The sequence below is a fragment of the Oryzias latipes genome, chromosome 22, assembly GCF_053564925.1.
Source record: "Oryzias latipes strain Hd-rR chromosome 22, Olatipes_Hd-rR_3.1".
NCBI lineage: Eukaryota > Metazoa > Chordata > Actinopteri > Beloniformes > Adrianichthyidae > Oryzias > Oryzias latipes.
The window spans coordinates 15,145,651-15,166,499 of NC_136258.1; the positions used below are offsets into that span (position 1 = coordinate 15,145,651).

Below are 20,849 nucleotides of genomic sequence, written 5' to 3' on the forward strand. Positions count from 1 at the left end.
AGGGGTTTTTTTTTTAAGGTGGTTTTGGTAAAAGACTGCACTTACCTGTACAGTAGGTGGGAGCGAAGGCGCTGGCACATGGATCCATAAAAGGGTAATAGATTGTTTTCAGCATTTCTTTCTTTGTATTGTAAATGGAGCCCTGGCAATAGACAAGGACTCCTCACACCCTCTCCATAAATGTTTTGAACTGTCTAGTTCCCTCAGGGTAAAAGACATCAACGCATAAAATGCAGAACCTCCAGACTCACCAACAGCTTCTTACCACAAGCTGCTAGAAAACCAACATCAACGGTTATGATGTTTTCTGCTTCCACGTGGATGTGTGGCACTTTGTAAAATGCCTCAGACTGTGCGCACCAGCTGCTCACCTGCAGAGGGTTTATAGAAGTGGTTTCCTTCTGTCAGTGGGAGAGTTCAGCTGCAGGCTGCTGCTCCCATGCTGGATCAGCTGTGCGTGGCCTCAGGCTGCCCAGCGCGATGGCTGCCGGTAAGCTGAGTCCAGCTGCAGATGCTGCTCAGCACAGGGTTTTATTGCTGGATAGCGTCAAACGCTCTTCAGAAATGACGATGAGTGCCCTGATTGCAGCATCAGACGCTGGATGGCTGTGTCTTGGCCCTAATCGTAGGCTAGACTACCTGGCTTTTTGTTTATGCTGCTCATGCAACCCCTTTTATCGTCCTCCTAAGTTGCAGGAGCAGGTTGTAAGTTGTTTTGGCGCCGCTACTTTGGATGCTGCCTGTCTTCAGTGTCAGACATCCACTGTTTATTTACCACAAAAAGATGTACTTTATGTAGTTTTTCAAGTGACATTTAATCTCTCAGTTCTTTCCTTGTGGATTTGTTCTGATCCAAAGGTGTGGCTGAAGAGCGGAGCAACTTTTTTTGATAGTCTCAACGAAAGGATCCAGACACAAGAAGAAGAGGGGGAACTGGAATTGTTTGTGTTTTGTGTTTACTTATGATGTATGTATTTCTTTTGATTAAAGCTAATCCTTGTCAAATAAAATGTTTTATATTGTTTTGCGTAGTTCCCTCCTGTTTGTGTCAATTTTCTGACCCGCCAGCATAAACTCCTCATGTGTCTTCAGGTCAGTTTTATTTTATTTTGATAAATCAGTCTGGGGTCTGTCTTAGTTTTTGTTTGCTGTGAAAGTCTTTTTTTTTCTTTTTTTTGTGTGTGGTCCAAACGTTTAATACAATAATTTTGCATATGTAATTAATTTTTCTATTTTAGGCTAAAAAAAACATGCATTTTTTCAATGATGTTTCAACAAGCTGTGACTCATTCAAAAGCACTCAGTCCATCATACGTTTGTAGTTACATTCTAAAATTCCAGGTCTCTTAATATTAAGTTTACATTGTCCAAAGGCCATCATAATTAAAATGAAAATAAAGTCCAAATTTATTATGACCTCATCATTCTACATAAAATGACTTTTCCTTTTTGAAAAAAAGTGTCAAAAAATGGGATTTTTTGACAATATTCAAACTTGTCAGCAGTGGGCCCATGAGTAGGGCTTGTGGGACTCCATTGAGGAGTGTGAGTGCTATTTTTTTTAGCTCTTGTGAATGGAAGGATCTGGTGTGTCAGCTGTGAGACCACTGAAAGAATCTTGAGAGCTCCCAAGTTCTGACAGGTCACCTTGCAAGCAACTGTGAGTAGCAGCTTCTCTGCCACATAAAGTAACTTGAAAGTACTGCAGAAGTCATGTACAAGTATGAGTAGTATTTGTGAGTATAGAAAAAACAAATACCTCCCCTGCCCACACCTATTATGTTTCCTTAATGTTTGGAGTATGGATAACAAACACATCATACTTATTTATTGATTTTGCTTTTGTTCAGTGACCAGCAGGCGTTGACAGAACAATGAGGATGTAGTTCATCAGTCTCGCCACAAGGTGGGGTAAGTTCACCAGTACTCCAGCCATAGGCCAAAAGTGATCTTATCTGTAATAGATTACAATGAGAACAAGATGATTTATGACGTAATCAGACGTAACAAACTGGCTTTAGAATACAAAATATATAACACATAAAGAAGGAAAATTCAAAACGTTTGCTTTAAAGATAATTCAGCTGATAATAATTCAATAATGAAAATCCAGAAAGGCCCGCTCGTCATTAACGTATTTCAACCGACCGTGTCAGTTGTTGTGGCAACGTGGAATGTTTTGTGCTGCCTTTGTGACTTCACTGTCCATCTGCAAAAGGCAGGTTTTCCTCAACCAACATCAAAACAGAACAACTCAATAAACAGGAGGCTAAAACTAACAATAAAAAGTTGAACCTATCGTGCAGTTTTTCAGTTTTAGTTATAGAATAACTATCTATATGAGTTTATTTGTAAGCCAAGAATCACGACTTGAGTCAGTCAAGTTATGAGTATTTAACCCTTGTGCTATCCTAGGCACTTTAACATTGGGAGTTGGGTCATCTAGACCCACTAGACAGTGCTCTGAACCTTTTTTCTTCAATGATTTGTGATCTTCACTGGTGTCCATGGATTACATGAAATCCTCTTCACCTTTATCCACCTTTGTCATCGTAGGGAGAACACGTCAATGTAAGGGTGGGGTCAGCTAAGATAACACAAGGGTTACATATGCAAGAAAGTGGCAGGTGAGGCACCAGCCTCCTGTACCTACCCTCCACCCAGACTGCGCCGCACACACAGTCTGGAATTGCAGCTGACACATTCCCTTTCCTGTTTCTATCATCATAAAGGACACTTTATATTTAATTAGTTCCTTTTTCTATTTCTTGCCAACTGTCTGATTAAATTGGTGCAAATTTGTGTGTCATTTAGTCTTTTTTATCTGCTATTAGGAATACACTAGGTAAGGCATGGAGTACACGTGCCTCACCACATACGCCCGCCTCAAGGCAAAGGGCACTGATGATCCCAGAGAATGTGACATCACAGCTAAAGAATAATAGACTTTGCAGAAGAAAGTCAAGTGCATCAGTCCCGTTATTGTTTATTATTGTTTAGCATCATTTTTCTAAAGGAGAATTGTGTTGAAGGAATATATATTTGTTGTCTTCATTTTATGATGTTTTTCTGTCTCACTGTCCTTTGAACTTTGCAGAAACTTCCTTAAGGCCCGTACACACCGGGACGAATTTCGCGCGCGCGATATTCGTCGACGTTTAACGCCTCGTGACTAAACAAAGGGCACCAATGTGAGTGTGCAAAACGCCACGTGTAAAAGCGTCATTTTTAAAAAACGTTTTTTTGGTTTGACGCATCGCGTCGAAATCTATTCGACCAATGAGAATGGTGCTTTTGCACACGTGTCTGGAGCTTCTGAAGTTACAGTAAAACACCATTTGGGGGCGCTCAAACACAAAACTGCCTCTCTGAGCACACATACAAGCGAAGAAGATAGACGCCAAATAGCGTCTACACTGCCACAACGAAATAATGACGGACATTCTAAAATATCCCCGAAAACGCTCATGATACATTTTCAGCTCTTGTACCAGTCGATAAAACTCCCCATGTTCTTCTCTTCTCATAACAATGGGATGTACCCAAAATCGGCGTCTTTTCCGGCGTCTTTCATCATTCAACAGAACAATAATTTCTTTATCGCTGGAACTGGAGCTAGAGATACTGGTGCTTGAAATATTCATGTTTTCTTTGTATGATTCTGACAAGCGTGTAAATACTTGCTCTCTTCTTCTGAGTGAAAAGCGTCTTTAAGTAGCCTAAAGTTGCGCAGCGCCACCTTGTGTACAGGAGTATTTCTGTTTTACATTAAGCGCCATCTAATGTCAGGGAATGAAATTGCATGTTCACTCGGCTCATCGTCAACGAAAATCGCCTGGGTGTGAACACAAAAAATGTGTTGAGAAATGCTAGCGAATAACGGCTAGCGAATATTTGTCCCCGTGTGTACGGGCCTTTAGGTTGCATTTGTGAGAAGGTTTTGACTGCAGCTCCAAGCTCATGCCCCTGCAGGGACACTTTGACTTCTAAGGCCATTTGGAAGAATGAGCTGTGGTTGTGTCAAGGACCATAAATTGACCATCTCTGGGACTGATTGTAGCTATGGTACCCTCTCCAGGCGTCCGCTCACGTGTGGAGAACAAAAGCTTTATGGTCTACTGCCTGCTGGGAAGTGTGGTGGACCACATGTGGAGCAGAGACCAGATGCTGTGATTCCAAGTATGGACTGAGGGAAGTAGGCGGGCTCCTCTGTCAGCCAATCCGAGCGGCCAGAGGCGGGGATTCGGCCGCCATCATGCTTCCGGGGGAGGAGATCCTGACCACATGTTTAAAAGTCTGCACTCAAGGAAGTTCCTTTGTTCCCAGGCAGCTGCATGTAAATTCGCATGTAATTTCTTACGTTTGCAGGCTTTGGATTTGGGAACCCAGATGATCTGATTTATTTTGTTTAGAGCTCTTTGTTAGGGACACTAAAAACTCTTAATTTTATTCCGTTCGCATTTTCTGGTCATTCTCCCGACTTTAAGAACACGCATGGAAGAAATCTCAAAGCGACAGATTTCATTTCCTACAGTGTCTAAACTCAGGAATTTGTAGAGAAACGTCACTGGCAGTGATCTTCATTAAGATACAGAGACTTGGCTAAAAATGGCATAATCATAAATTTAAGACCACTGGAAACTTTTTAAAAATAGATTTCATTTATGATTACGTATTTTTCAGCTCAAATAAAAAACAAAAAAGCCTGTGTCGCTTTCTGGGACATAGTTTCTGCAGAGTGGTTTATTGGAAATTTCGCATCTGATTGTGGGTAGGACTGTTTTAATGATAATAATAATAAAACATAATTAATCATTGATCTGTTTACATGCTCTCCCACTAGCTTGCAAACCTCACACCCCCAACCTAGCATTACTGGTGCAACAAAAAGCAATATTGAGACGTACAGTTCTGAGCCAGATACCAGCTCAGACGTGGAAAATGAAGATGTAGTCTGTATTGTAGTTGTCTGCAGGTGGATGCATCAGAATGGAGCGGAGCAAGAAGCCCAGCTTTGCTCTACATCAGTTACAATCTTTTTGAACTGCACTTTTTTATGTTTTCTGATTTACTGAGATTGGAATAAAGAAATATTCTGAAATGCAATTACAAGCATGAATGTATTCATATCTGACCTGCATCATCAGAAAAATGCCAAAAGAACATTTTAAGAACACCAAAAAACTTTTTGTTTTCATACTGGGTTTTTAACTTTGTTCAAAAAACACTTTAGTCTCTTTGGACTTTTACCCTGCAGTGTCCAAACACAGAGGATGAAACCCTTTTAATGCTGGAGGAGCAGAGTCTGACACATCCACTCCCTGGAATGTTGCTCACTCAGGAAATCATTCAACTCTCCTGGTTAGAAGGAAATGAAACCTTCCAGACAGCACTGCAGTGCTATCCAGTCACATTTCTCAGAAAACGAAACTAACATGTCCAGTAGGGGACAGCAATGATACAGAGTTTAGTTTCACCTGAAATCAGCATCCTTTATAAGTCAGTCATCAGGCAGTGAACAGCACAGTCTATGAAGACAAAGAACGAAAAACAACACCTCTAATAGACAATGGGACTCTGTGAGTATAGAGAGGAGCTGGTATTTACATTTATACTTTGTTTTCTTCATATTTCAAAAATATTTTTTATTTACTCTTTTCTTTCAGTGACGTTTGCACTAGCGGCTGCAGGAGCAGGTAAGAGAGTACAGTTTTATTCTCTCGTATTTCACACATAAATGTCCTAAATGAGGAATATTTCTAAGTTCAGGAAAATTGTCATATGAAGATATACAACTTGTTATTCATGTGTTTGTGTCTACTAGACTGCTAAAAGTCTGTTTCTTGGCTGATTTATTGGCTCCCCGTTGCTACTTTTAACATAAAATGTTAGTGATGACTTTTGGGGCCCTCCATGATGATCAAGCTCCTTTGTTTGTCTGTGATCTGATCACTTCCTATAACATCTCATGCATTGAAGTCTGTGGATCAGAACCTGTAGGTTCTTCGCACAGAGGAGACAGATCCTTCCAGGCTGTTGCTCCTAAACTCTGGAATGAGCTCCTGTTCTGTGTTTTCCCTGGACTCTGGGAACATTTTTATAAGCCTTTAAAAACTTTTTATTTTGCCAAGCATTTTAACTGAAACTGCTTTTATTTGGGCTTGGGATTATTGTTTTACATGGTACATGTTTTTGTCTTATGTTTTTTAACTGGTGAAACACCTTGTGATTTCTCTGTGAAAGGTGCTATAAAAATAAAAATTACTTACTTTAACTTGCACTTCAAACTGGAATCATCCCTATTGTTTTAGCCTTAAGGAGAGTCTCCCTTTGTTTCTGTGAGGTGGAGCTGTGGTGGCGGCTCCTGTTGTCCTCGGAGTTGTTGGCTTCACCTCGGCTGGGATTGCTGCTGGATCCTATGCGGCCAGCATGATGTCAGCAGCTGCCGTTGCTAACGGTGGAGGGGTGGCAGCTGGAAGCGTGGTGGCTCTTCTGCAGTCAGCCGGTAAGAACAAACTGAAAATCACATTGATTTTCAGAGTCTAGGAAACAAGATGTTTGTACAAGTTTTGGTCGTAGAAATCCCACAGTAGAGTTGAGGAAACTGTGTGTGATCTGGTGGTCACACTTCTGCATTTCTGCAGCCTAACATACAGTATCTACCCTGTGTTCTCCTGCAGGTATGGCTGGGTTGTCAGGTGCTGCCACTGCCGCCGTGGGGAGTGTTGGAGGAGCAGCCGGCGGACTTGTGGCAGCACTCATCTGAGACAGAAAAACAGTCCAGAACACAAGGAACACATGACTGAAGATGATTTTACTCTTGTCAATTAGAATAATTGACAACATCTGTAAAATTAATTGCTTAATCCTTATCCTTGTGATGAAAGGACAAACACTGTCTTTAAAAGAGAAAAAGAAATAAAAAGATTTTTATTCTTTTCTTTGTCTACTTTTCCAAAAACTGATGGATTCCTCTGGGATTTTAGAGTAGATTTTTCTCAAGTCATAAGCTAACAGTCTTTTCTATATTTGCTTTGTGAAAAATAATTTAATTAACTTCAGCAAAACAAAAACAACACAAGTTTTACAAAGACAAAGTCAAACTGGTAAATGCAAGATATCCACATTTGTTCCATGTCAGCTTTGAAGGCGAGTTTTTGATGGTTATTGCTGCTGATGACGAGGAGGAGGAATGTAGAAACTGTCCTTCAGTGTTTTAGTTATTTTTTATATATATTAATGCATTTCAAGCTGAAATGAAATGTTTAATTTTTGGTCAAACCAAAACCTCCTTTAAACATGTTTATAGAGCAGTAAAAACAAAAGAAAAAAGTTTTTTGCAGACAGAGATCTGTTCTGAAATGAGAAACCACAACCATCATCAGTACTTTGGTCCATTGACTTGGTGTCAACACAAAGGCACCACCCTGTTGTTCGAATCTCCACCCCAGAGGCATAAACAGTCCAGGAACAAGAGCTAAGCTCACTTTCTGAGAGGAGAGGAGTGAGTCAAGTGACAGAAATGACAGCTGTTTTTCATACGATTATTCTGGACGACTTTATCAAACACCCCCACTCTGTCAGTCTGGCCCCCCTCTACAGAAGCTGCTGGATGTGGACTGCTGATAAACTCAAAAACCTTAGATGGAATTTTCTCAAAGTAAATTATTGCTGGACAACTCTGAATTCCTCTCTCTGGCAATAACTTCAATGAACAATTCTAGTCAGGCTTCCATCCTCTTCACAGCACAGAAACAATCCTCTCTCATACTTTCCTCCTAGAAAGACTTTCCACCATCAGGATGACAAACATACACCTTAACTGGTTCCACTCTTATCTCTCAAGCCGTACTCAGTTTATTCTGCTGATAACAGTATGACTAATAAAGCTAAGTTGAGTCCAGCGTGCAGTTTATCGGTTTTACTTGTAGAATAACTATGTACTTTTCTTTTCTTTTTAGACCAAGAATCACAAATGTTTGTCAGTCAAGTTATGTGTAAACAAATGTTAAGGCCCCCCTCGGATAATCTTTTTATCTAATTTCAAAATGTTCCCAGGGTTATTTTTATGATCTTTCTTTGAAATGTATTTTTAGTTAACTCTGTGTTAATACCTAATGATTGAGATACTTACTGTCACATTTGAACGCTTATCAGAAGAGTTATTGAGAGCGAATGTCCGAACCTGTGAAGATCTTTCTAACTTTACAGTCTTCTGAGTCCTGCACTCTGACTGGTTGGTTAAAAAATTTAAGACACGATTAACCCTTGTGCTATCTTAGATGACCCCACCCTTACATTGATGTGTTCTCCCTACTATGACAAAGGTGGATAAAGGTATGTTGATAACACAACTCCCAACGTTAAAGACACCATTGAAGATCACAAATCATTGAAGAAAAAAGGTTCAGCGCACTGTCTAGTGGGTCTAGATGACCCAACTCCCAACGTTAAAGTGCCTAGGATAGCACAAGGGTTACGACAAACTAATGAAGTCAATAGCAACTGAACAGCAATGTGGGATTATCTGTAACTGGACAAACAAAATTAAGATTAAATATTTTCTAATATTATGATGGAAAAATGGCTAGACATAGATGAACCTAAAAAAATTGTTTTTTCTTTTTTATCTTAACTTTCTTTAATTTTCTTTTGTTATTGTAAATTATTTTTAATGTAAATGAAATGTATATTCTCATCCAGAGTCTTTACAGCAGGACAAGAATAAAAATACCATAAAAACGTTAAACTTGACTTTAGCAGCTGTGTTTGCAGCATTGTCCCTTTTTCTGTCTTTCTGACATTCACAGCTCTTTAAATACATTTTCTCATATCATATCAAATGGACTTTACCATTATGGAAGAGGAACTTTCTAAAAACTAATTTAACAAACTGATTAAATGGAGCAAATTGGGATTATCATTAACTGTAGAAATAAACCAAGAGTTTAGGTTCATGTATGTTTATGATGAAAAATTGCTATACATACATGAACTTACAAAAACCATAGTGTAAAGTTATGCTGGGAACACAGGGGTGAACCGTACTGGCTTTGTCAAACTCAAAATAACTCAAACAAAAGCTTCAATTGTTCTTATTTTATTTCTTTCAGAAAGTCAGAGAATCACAAATACAACAGGAAATATATTCAGAAAATTCTGGAAGAACATACATTTGTTTACATTATGACTGTGGGGAAGTCGTGGTGCAAAGTTAAGCGACTGACCACCTACCATTATAACATAAACATCTAAGGAGCTGGTGCAGAGTAAATCAGTGAGTCATCCTTTATGCAGCTCCAGTTTGGTTGCAGATGCTCAATATCATGTAAACTAAAACACATCCAGTAGTGAAAAGAAGCGTTACGCCACTCCAAGAAAAACCAATCGCGCCTGCAGGAAACAACAGATGTTTACAGGTAAAACAAACATCTGTCTTGAGTTTTCCTTTTTCAGTTCTTCATCAATCATTCAGTCACTTTATAGCACTTTTCTTTAACATGCTGTTGAACAAAAGGTGCTTGTCGAAACAGAAGTACATAAAAATTAGTTAACAACAGTTTTAAAAAAAGTTATAAGACACATTAGGTCAAAAGCAACAGTTTTAAATATCAGACATTAAATTGAAGGAAACGCCGTGACTAAAATAGTAGGAGGCACTGCATAGATTAAAAGATAGACTGGGAAAAACCTGAACGTGAAATTTCCATCAAGCTTACCAAATGATTGTAGGTATCCTATGAAACCTGGCACGAGTCCTCCTGTTGAAAATAATGCCATCAGTTTTGCAGCGATGGATCCTGCTACTATTCCTGCTGCTGAGAAACCCAGTGCAGCTATAACAGCAGGGATCAGAACCACAACAACAACTCCTCCTGCGAATCAAACCAAAGAAAAGCTGAATTCATGTTTAGAACATATTTAAGGAAGTTCCATTAGAGTTCTACCTCCAGCCATGAGAACAGCTTTACCTGTGGAGCAATCAAAGAAAAACATTAAAAATGTTTGTTTTTCCAGGATGTAATAATTCAGTTAATAAAACAAGAATAAGATTCAAACAGTGATCACCCACATAGTTCCTCCATTGTAGCTTTGAGGACAGAAAAAAAGCTGTCCTCTTCTGTCATTTTTCTTTTTAAAGCGCTGATGTAGAGGAGGGGTTTGTTTTTAACGTCATGTCTTGGAAAAAAGACTGGACTTCCCTGTTCAGTAGGTTGCACCTAACAATTTAAAAACAATCCAGTTGAGTTTTGTTTTCCAGGATATCTCCATCCTGATCTTCAGATGTTGACATCTCCATCAGAAGCTATGAGGTTTTTTTTTAAAGTGATAGAAGCAAAAATGTACATACATTTTTACTTCTTTTCTTCAAATGACTTTAGCTGCTTTTGCTGCAACAGAACAGCACAGAAATGTACAGAAATTATGTGGTTTTCCTCATTTAAGGCAGGAAACTGCACTTCCATTTAATAAGCATCAACCCCTTTCTGGTGTCAGTCCTCTACTATTGTTTGGTTTTGAATGGAGTCATTCAGAATGTTGTTTCTCCAGGTGTTTGCACACCTTTACCTGCTGCATCTGAGAGTGGAATTTGAAAACAGAATGTTTTTCGATTCTTTGGAAAAGATAACTTAAAGGTGAAAACCTGATAGAAGGAAAGAGCAGGACACTGAAACTAACAGAGGCATAATCAACACTTAGTTTTGCTATTTTGCTGTTTAATAGAAAGTAGACTGTTATTAGTTACAGTTACACCTTAATTAGTTACCTCAGAGGGATTTTGTAATTCTGATGGAAGGAATGAGTGCTACAAGCAAAAAGTAATCCTTAAATGAACAGAAGTTCCTCAGAGGAGATAGATAATAAATACCACCAAAACTACTGTATGCATATAAAATATATAAAGTTGTGCTGGGAACACATTGTCCTACTGTCCAAAACTGAAAACATAAATAACTCAAACAAAAACCTTCTTTACTTCTTCTCTACTTTTTCTTTCAGGAGTCGCCACAGTGATTCAGCTTCCTCCATCTAACCCTGTTTTCTTCATCCTAGAACATCACATACCTTCATGTCTTTGCATCCATAAACCTCCTCTAGGATCTTCCTCTGGACCTCTTGCCTGGCAGCTCAAGACTCACTCTCCTTCTATCAATTTATTCACTGTCTCTCCTCTGGACATGTCCTAACCATCTCAGTCTGGCCTCTCAGATTTTAACTAAAAAAACCTCTAACATGTGTTGTCCATCATGATTTACTCATTCCTGATTCCATTCATCCTGATCTCTCCCAAAGAGAACCTCAGCATCTTCATCTCTGCTACCTCCAGCTCTGTTTCCTGTCTTTTCCTCAGTGCTGCTTTCTCTAGGCTGAACAACGTGGCTGGTCTCACCACAGTTTTGTATGTCTTTCCTTTCATTTGATCTGAAACTCTTCTATCACACGTCACACCGGACACTTTTCTCCATCCATTCCAACCTGCCTGCACTCGCATCTTTGGTTCTTTTCCACACTCTCTACGTCTCTGGACTGTTACTTCAAATGGATACTTCAAATCCTCCACCTTCTTTATCTCTTCTCCCTGTAACCTCACTCTACCACTTGGGTCCCTCTCATCCAAACAAACCAGGATGGCATCCGGAGAAGCCATCCTGGTTTGTTTGGATCTTTCTCCATTCAGCCATTCAGGTGCTGACAAGACACCACTGCTTTTTTGGTCTGCCGTTTTAGTTTAGTTTAGTTTTATTTTGCGCTGTGCAGTGTCTACCACTCTCTGTGCTCCCTCTCTGCTCCCAGCGAGCCCCACTTCAGGCCCTCGATCACTACCCTTGGGCTACTGCATCAGGAAACAAAGTGGCCATTGAGACTGTTGCAGCGTGGTGTATTGTGATAGGCAGCAGCCATTACTAGAGTCCTAGCTCCACCTAAAAGAACAGCCTTACCTGTGGATCAGTCAAAGAAAATACATAATAATAATTATAATAAAAATAACACAAGAAGTATAAGATTAAAACAGTGATCACTCTCATAGTTGTTCCATTTTAGCTTTGAGGACAGAAAAATGCTGTCCTCTATAACTGTGCTTCTCAAGGGGGCTGATTCAGGGGAGGGGTTTGTTTTTTAAGGTGGTTTTGGTAAAAGACTGCACTTACCTGTACAGTAGGTGGGAGCGAAGGCGCTGGCACATGGATCCATAAAAGGGTAATAGATTGTTTTCAGCATTTCTTTCTTTGTATTGTAAATGGAGCCCTGGCAATAGACAAGGACTCCTCACACCCTCTCCATAAATGTTTCGAACTGTGTAGTTCCCTCAGGGCAAAAGACATTAATACATAAAATGCAGAACCTCCAGACTCACCAACAGCTTCTTACCACAAGCTGCTAGAAAACCAACATCAACAGTTATGACGTTTTCTGTTTCCACGTGGATGTGTGCCACTTTGTAAAATGCTTCCACCTGTGCGCACCAGCTGCTCACCTGCAGAGGGTTTATAGAAGTGGTTTCCTTCCACCAGCTGCTGGCTGCTGCTCCCATACAGGATCAGCTGAACGTAGCCTCAGGCTGCTCAGCACAGGGTTTTATTGCTGAGGATAGCATCAAACGCCCTTCTGAAATGGTGATGAGTGCCCTGATTGCAGCATCAGACGCTGTATGGCTGTGTCTTGGCCCTAATCCTAGGCTGGACTACCTGGCTTTTTGTTTATGCTGCTCATGCGACCCCTTTCGATCGTCCTCCTAAGTTGCAGGAGTAGGCGCCGCTATTGTTGTTGTTTTGGCGCCACTAATTTGGATGCTGCCTGTCAAGTTACAGAAGGGCCCATTTGGACTTAAGCCACCCCATCGTGTCTCCTTAATTGTCTCCCTGACTCGCCAGATGCCACTGGAGTCTGGAATTTTTCATGACGGACGGGCATCAGCCGCCACCTGTGTGTGCCGTTGGGCACCGTTGGGGCTGACCATGGGCATCAGGACTTTGTGCGGAGTCTGGGAATGCGTGCTGGAGCTGCAGGGGATGTGTGCAGGCTTTGACGTGTCCATCCATTATCCCTTGTGCTATCCTAGGCACTTTAACATTGGGAGTTGGGTCATCTAGACCCTAGACAGTGCTCTGAACCTTTTTTGTTCAATGATTTGTGAACCTCACTGGTGTCCATGGATTATATGAAATCCTTTTCACCTTTATCCACCTTTGTCATGGTAGGAAGAACACGTCAATGTAAGGGTGGGGTCATCTAAGATAGCACAAGGGATACTTGTGGTATCCTTAGGGTGTCTGTGTCTCTTTTAACAAAGGTATTTTTATAACCTTTTGGCATTGATAAGGATTTTTATATTTCGTCAGAATACCACAAGACTGTCCTATGTCAGAGAGTCCTGTGCTTATCTGTTGTTTTTTTGTTTTTGTTTTTTTCAGTTTCTGGTGGCTTCACTCAGCAGCAAATTGGGGAAACCCTAAAGCCACATGGATTTTCATGCACCGGACCTGTTGATCGGTAGGTTGTATAACACCACTGTGTATTCTTTGGAATATATTGTAGGCATATGGTGATTTGTTTGGATAAATTTAAAAGTAAAGATGAGAGGTAGACGGGGGCCAGGATAGCTGAATGTGGTTCCTTTTTAATCATTATTTATTCCTTTGTTTATTGGTGCATATTAGTGTTTTATTCTATTAATTTTACTTGTTTTCAGTAAATGCGTTTTCATTCTGTCTGAAACGATGTTGTATGAAGGCCAAGGGACAATACTACTGAGATTGATGCTGTTAAAAATCTTAGCTACCATTAAAAATGCCTTTCATGACAGCAAGAAAATGTCAAAAGGATCAATTTGGGAGACAATATCTGACACAGTTTAACAAAAGAAAAGTTTAATTGAAAATATAAATTCATAGTTTAAGGTTCAAAGTAGATCTTTTAGAAAGAGAAAAACACTTGAAATAGCAGCTTGAACAAGTAAATGAAGCTTTGTATTAATAGGCTGGTGGTTTATGTTTTCACCTTTGCCGGATGGTGTAAAAACATTAGGCACAAACTTCCCTCCTGCCACAATATCAAAGAAAAAAGCACATATTTGCTTCAAATAAAGGAAAGGAGATTTAATATAAAATTGTTAACAATAATGAAATTAGAGGAAAATTGGTGAAATTGTGTTACTTTAAAGATGTCTGTACAAAATATTTAAAGTTAAAAGGTGTCAATAAAATGCTGGTTTGACAGTTAAATACACCAAATTCTTTGTTATAATTGCATTCAATATATCCAAAGAAACATTCATACAAATACAATTATATTTTACAACCTTTACTTTAAAAAAAACTACCCCCCACTCACAGTAAACTTTTGGATGTGTTTAATTTATTGTTTTTTATTTTATTTTTACCTCAAGAAGGTCCAGGGTGATCAGCTAATAGTGATTAGTAAACATCAGTCTTAATGTTAGGGTTTGTCGCCCTCTGCTGTCCAATAGAGGATGTATTTGTTTATTTCATGCATTTCTGTTTATTTGCTGAATTTTCTGTGAAAAGACAGAGCTTTTAACTTCTTTTTCATTTTATTTTATTTTCAAAGCTTCTCAAAATTGTACGGTCACAGACAGCAAATGTACAATAAACCTTTGACTTCAACACCAACTTCAAGAACAAGTGTTATAACATCAGATACAGCAAACGAACATAACAAGCTGCCAGGCTGCTGTTTATAAGATGTGAGGAGTTGCTCCTTTAGAATCCAACTGCAAAAAGAACCACAACAGTAAGAGCAGAACATCAAATGTACAGAGTCTTTAACTGAATTTCTTCCAGTGTTTTTGTTATTTTCTATCTTTAAAAACATTCCAAAACATTAATCATGAACATGTAGGAGGAACGCGTACTAACATGCATAAAAAAAACTGGAGAGAAAAAAGGCACTGCTTTGACTCTGTACAGTAGAATTGCACTAATCCACAGGCTTGCATAACAAGAATTTAAAAAAATAGTCGCTTTTTTTTATTACATCAAGCCTAAACATATTTTATCGAATATCTGTTAGATTTTTTAAAATACTTTACTTCAAAAAGGCGTTTTGCTTTGGAAAAGGGGCATCAAAACATCTTAAGGGTTCAGTGTGAAGACAGAAATCCTGTCAGTGTAATGCTGTTGCATGAAGAAAATGTTCTTTTTACTACCTAAGTGTTAATTTACCTATATAGGAAGCAGGAAATGCCAACTACTGTCATGTTTGGACTTCAATAAGGTTTGCAAAGAATTTGAATGTATTTTAAAGTGAATCTCAGTGACTGATTTATAGACGTTGCATAATTCTACTGTCAAGATGAGCAATAACTGGACAAATATATTAGATTTATCAGCGCTAATGTATAAAATATGTTGGTAAGCTGTTTTCTAATCATTAAACATACGAATAATTAATTGCACATAAAGTTTTTGTTTAATTTAGGATAAAATATACCGTAATATGGCTTTATTCAAGTTTTCACTTCCTGGACATTTTAGCTAAGGTTTTATTCTCCCGCTGTTCTCACATCTTCCTGCCAAATGTAAAATGAAAGAATCCCTGTAGGTATGGTCCCCTCGTCTGTGTCTTTGCTACTTAACTACAGGAGAAGTCTCTTTCCCTCCTTTCCTCACAATTCTCTGTGCAACGCCGTAGGGCACGTGACACGCCACTGTCCCCATTTCTGCCGCTCCCTCCACGTGAAACATCTGGTCGTCGAAGAAGATGTGTGGCCTGATCTTCTCCAGCATTGGGCCTTTCGGGGCTCCTGCTAAGAACAGAGCCTCGTCGATCTCAAGACCCCATGAGCGCAGAGTTTTCAGGGCTCTGGCACCAGAACTGGCTGCACTGCGAGCGGTCACCAGATAGGTGCGGATGGGACAGTCCATGCGATGGCCTTTGGCATAGAACTTCTTCTGGAGCTTCCCTAAAACCTCCAGGAAGCCCTTCAGTGGTCCCTGCAGGAAATCAAATAATAAAGACTCGCTTTACAACTTTGAAAGAAAGAAAGAAGCAACTAAGGCTTCCCATTTTTTGAGTTTTCTGCTCAATGAAAAAGTAGCAATGTAGCAAGTGGTTTGTCATTCATGTACTGTACATGGTCCAGAGGCTTGTTCTCGTGCGCTTTCTCGTGCTCGAAGAACTTGTCCAGCCCGTGGGCCTTGTAAATCTGCTCAGACTCATCCGAGAAAAGCACAGCGTCGCCATCGAAGGCAACGCGGAGCTGCGTCTCGGACACTTCGGTCATCTTGTCTGGAGTGAACATGGTGGCTGCTGCAATACCTGGATTCAACAGACATAAAACGGATGTTTGATGCAAACCCTTAGAAACTAGCTGAAGGTGAAGACTCTTGCCAGACTGACCTGCCTCTAGAGCTTCATGAACTTTATCTGGATCAGCAGACAGATACAGATTAGTGTGGTAGGCCTTCAGGTAGCCGATGGAACTGTTTCCTCCAGTCATGCAGAAGCGCTCGATAACCAGCTCTGCAGAGAAGACATTCACTTCATAAACTCCCAGACCTGGCTCTTGGAGGTCTTTTTGTGGTGTTTGGACCATGGGTCCCAGTTCACCCAAAAGGGGCTTCAAGAGTAAATTTCAGTTTTTAAACTACAGCTGGTTTTCTTTCCATGTAGTGAATACAGGTTTGAGGATCTTTCTGTGTGACCTGGGGGCTGATAATAAAGAGTGTGGGACTAGTTTATCGTTTCATTTGCACCGTTTACACTAATTATTACGGATTTTTTGTTAGTATTTAGATTTGTTTAGAATTTTTAATATCATTTTTTAATATGCAAACATTGCTGTGATTTTATCTCAAAGGAAAATCTTTCTTCTTTTCTTTTTCAGGAAACACAAAATGCAAAATGACATAACTGATCAATGACTCACGGTAATGATTGATGGTATTGATGAGCCTCAGACCAACATTGGCATGGTTGTTGGTGATGAGAACCACATCAAAGAGCTCCTCACTTTCAGGATAAAGTTCCCTCAGCTGAGCATTGACGGCCTCTAGAGCCTGGAAACACACACAAAAAAAACCTACAATAATGCACCAACACGCAGGATCAGACAGTATTACTGCAGTGAGATGGAGATGAGCGTGGTGTTCTGATTAACTGCCTCCACAGTCACGACAAGGATTAACTCTGTTTATGCGTTTGTCTCTCTTTCTCTTCCAGACCAACATACCTTGACAAAAGAGAAGGCCGGTCCAGGACTGAAAGACTCCGTTTCATGCGCCACCTGGTACTTGATGTACTCCTCCATGCCCTGCTGTTCAAAGATCTGCTGCTCCTTCTCCATGTTGAAGAGAACTCTGGATGAAACTGCAATGGTGATGGCATTCTGTGGCTTGGGCTGGAAAGGGAAAAGTTGGATGCTCATATTTAAGCCAAGAGATGTTGATTTACTGTCACATGAAGTTCAGACTTGAACCAAGTTGAAAAATAGGAAAAAAAATGTGAGCGAAAACTGGGGCAGAAGATTCACTAAGCAGCACGTTGGTACATTTGACCACATCCATCCATATACTCCTGCTTTTCATACCCAGATCTTAAGATAAGCAACGATTTTAAGACTTTCTCCTCTCAAAAACTTCTTCCAGTTCTGCTGGGGGATCCATGGTTCACGCAGACCAGTTGAGAGGCATAGTCCCACCACTAGCACATCTTGGGTCCACCCCTGGAACCCCCTTATGCCTGTAATAGCTCATCCCTGACTGTTGTTCAATGGCCCGAAGGGGTGTCACCAAAACCAGCCCCACAACGTCCAAAGACTTTGGAAACTGAAGGCAAGTCTTATCCACCCCTAGTGCCTTACCACTGAGGATGGGCTTGATGGTTTTTGTGACTTCAGCTTGGGTGATGGACCAGCCCGCTGGCCGCACTGTCGATAATATCGGCAGAGAAGTGTTTTAACCTCTTTAGCCACTAAACAGTTTGCTAGGATTTTTTAAAGTCCTTCTCTGCAGCTTCCCTGAATTCCTCCAAGACTCAGGTTTTTTCGCTACAACTCCCCATCTTGCAAGCTTCTTAGACACCAAATTCCTGTCAGTTGTTTCAGGGGTCCCACAAGCCATCCAGACTTTACAGGACTCCTTCGGATATGATGACATAAGCGCTACTACCAGGCCATTGTCGCAAGTTGTCCAGAACTCAGACTCAGTTTGATTTATTTTTATTATTTACTTGAGTTGAAGACCCACACCAATGAAAATTGTGTTTTGGTGTTTTTAACATGCATCTTTCTGATGATGGAGGACATAGATAAAAAATTAAGCTTAAAATTGCCCTCCTGAATCAGGAGCAAACTAGAAAAATGTTGTTTGAAAAAGATTTTTGAGGTAGAACATGTGCTCCCTGCTCCACTCCATTCTGATGCATTCACTTGCAGAGGACTATCCATGTACCAGATGTCTTTGTTTTCCTTGTATGGCTGGATAGCTCCAATATTGCTCGCCATTTTTGTTGCACCGCTAATGTTAGGTTGGGGGTGTTGAGGGTCTGTAAGCTAGAGGGAGATTATAAACTTCTAAACTTAGAGATTGTCAGATTTATTTTTTTATTCTTTGCATTTTTCCCAAAATACACTATTTCAAATACGCACTTAAAGAAAATGTGAAATTTGCTTTATACTTTAAAACGGCCCTGCAAGTTTATGATTAAAATGTGCGGCATACACCGGAGACACCAATCATTTGAGCAATGAAATTTGACACCCTCCACCTTATAAACTGATACTCAGAACCACTTTAATGAGAGCGGTCTGCCTGAAGACAACAACTGATACCAAACCTGATCTTTAAATTGTTAATGACGTGTTTGGTAGATATGTTGTGGAAGCAAAGTCGATGGAAAAATTCTTTATCACATGTAACATTTTTTATTACTCACTTATCATGCACAAAATGCAATGTTGCAGAGGTAGAACTCCTATGTGAGACAAAAAATACATACTGCAAAGGTGAAAAACAACCAATAAAAATTGAATCTGTTCAGGTAACTGAATACAACCTACTTGCCAAAAGTACAGCATCCATGTCAACAATCTCTTCATGTTAGGCTGCATTTCCTTCACTTTGGACCTCTTGAAAGTGAGTCATGCAGTTCCTACGGAAATAGCTGCAGAGATACTCACTGGTTGGGGTTTTCTGGTGGGGGTGGTGGGCTGCAAAACTGTCCCAGCATCTTTCCAGGGGGCTTTGGTGTTACTGCTGTTGCCATTCTTGGCCAAATCCTGTCCACTGGTGGTGAGAGTGCGGCCACTGTTTGCACTCATCTTATGTTGTGGGGCTCACTCCTTCCCAGGATCACACTAAGTCACAGTGTGTTCCCGATAGCCCACCGCCTGTGTCTGTTTGTTGCAGGAGTCCTGCTGCACTCAGGCGGTGAGATCACTCTGACTGCAGCTGCAGAGGCACCTATTTTAATCCCTCAATAAGAGCCTGAGCTTGTTGAAACAGAGATAATCGTGAGGAAGACTAAATTCCGGCTGGCAGCCTCCTACCTCGGTCATGGCACAGGTTAAAATCCTGAATGGGCTCATCTCTGCTGCTCTTTCTGTCCTCTCCTCTTCCAAACACTGACTTGCTAAAAAAGCTATCTCGCATCCTCCCACTTTTAACTCTTTCAGACACTGGATCACTGCAGAGCATGACAACCGGTTGCTGCACACTATTGGTCAAAACACAGTGGTGTGTCATGAGTCGTGACGCTTCAGTTCCCCCAGCAGAGAAGCTGAGATGACTTTATATTCCCTTGTTGTTCATTTTTGGGGCTGTATCAAAGCTTGCAGGTGTTTTTCTGTTGGACAACAGAAATGGAACTTAGTGTTCTTTGTGCTCGCATATGATATCATGTTCATGGGGAGAAATCATGATGGCTCATTAGCCTCTCATGGTGCACGGGTGCTCACATGTGAACACCTGCAGGTTGTCATGAGAGTTAAATTACTTAACAGCAGCACCGGTTGCCCAGTAACGGTCAGAGAGTCAAGACAACTGGGACTCCTGCACCGTCACAAAGGATCTGACTGACCGTGTTGACGTGAGATCAAACATGATGTTCTCCAGCTGTGCCATCGACAAATGTGCGGTGAATTCAGAAGATGAAAGCGCTAGCAGGCCTTTGTTGGGCATAAACAAAAGATTAGCGTCTATTTAATCACAACAAGAAGGTAATTTGAGAGCAACAGATGCCTCCTGGGATGGAAATGCTGAGCAGGCGCAAAATCTGACACAGGGAGCAGGTTTTTATCAAGCAGTCAGCATAAATAGCAAAAAAGCATTTACCTATTAAACTTTGATTTTTAAAAAATCTACAATAATGCCGTTAGCAAAAACCACACTCTTTAATGAAAGTACAGATTATGATGGTTAAAAGAATTATTGAAATTCAACAAATATTACCTGAGAAGGAGGGTCTAATGCCCAGTTTAGCTTAGTGTGTTTAGTTTAGTTGTATTTTATGACTGATTTCATGTTCTGATTTCATTAAACCCATTTATACAAGTATTGTTGTAATATTGGGCTATATAAATAAAATGTCATTGAATAGACCCACTCCGATGAAAATTGTGTTTTTAGCAGGTTCTTGTAGCAATTTTTTCTCATGATGGGGAACATGCATGAAGAAAATTAAGCTTAAAACTGTATTTTTGAGTATTTCTTTGTTCAAATCATTGTGAACCAGGAGCAGAAGAAAAAATGCCCTTTAGAAAAAGCTAGAAGTCGTTATGTAAAATCTACTATTGGCAGGTCACAAGCTTCCTGCTCTGCTCTATCCTGATGCATCAACCTGCAGACAAATGGATCCATGGACATCTTCGTTTTCCTCGTCCAAGTTGG

The 20,849-nt window shown here is 40.2% G+C and overlaps 2 protein-coding genes across 3 annotated transcripts; one reads left to right on the forward strand and one right to left on the reverse strand.

Moving 5' to 3' along the window:
* The first annotated feature begins 5,446 nt into the window (after nt 1-5,446).
* Nucleotides 5,447-6,936, forward strand: LOC101155558 (uncharacterized). Its single transcript, XM_004082371.5, has 4 exons — nt 5,447-5,579; nt 5,667-5,696; nt 6,344-6,505; nt 6,681-6,936. Exons 1-4 carry the CDS (start codon nt 5,570-5,572, stop codon nt 6,764-6,766), a joined length of 288 nt encoding a protein of 95 aa, XP_004082419.1. The 5' UTR covers nt 5,447-5,569; the 3' UTR covers nt 6,767-6,936.
* Nucleotides 6,937-14,545: 7,609 nt separating this feature from the next.
* LOC101156450 (cytosolic 5'-nucleotidase 1A) lies at nt 14,546-19,634 on the reverse strand. 2 transcript variants are annotated; one of them, XM_011490484.4, is made up of 7 exons: nt 19,511-19,634; nt 19,142-19,424; nt 17,195-17,362; nt 16,892-17,021; nt 16,363-16,485; nt 16,097-16,281; nt 14,546-15,956 (listed from the first exon to the last, which is right to left on the reverse strand). In XM_011490484.4, exons 2-7 carry the CDS (start codon nt 19,280-19,282, stop codon nt 15,591-15,593), a joined length of 1,113 nt encoding a protein of 370 aa, XP_011488786.1. In that variant the 5' UTR covers nt 19,283-19,424; nt 19,511-19,634; the 3' UTR covers nt 14,546-15,590. The 2 variants fall into 2 exon arrangements, with proteins under 2 accessions (XP_011488786.1, XP_004082668.1); XM_004082620.5 differs by having other exon boundaries at nt 19,142-19,607.
* Nucleotides 19,635-20,849: the final 1,215 nt, after the last annotated feature.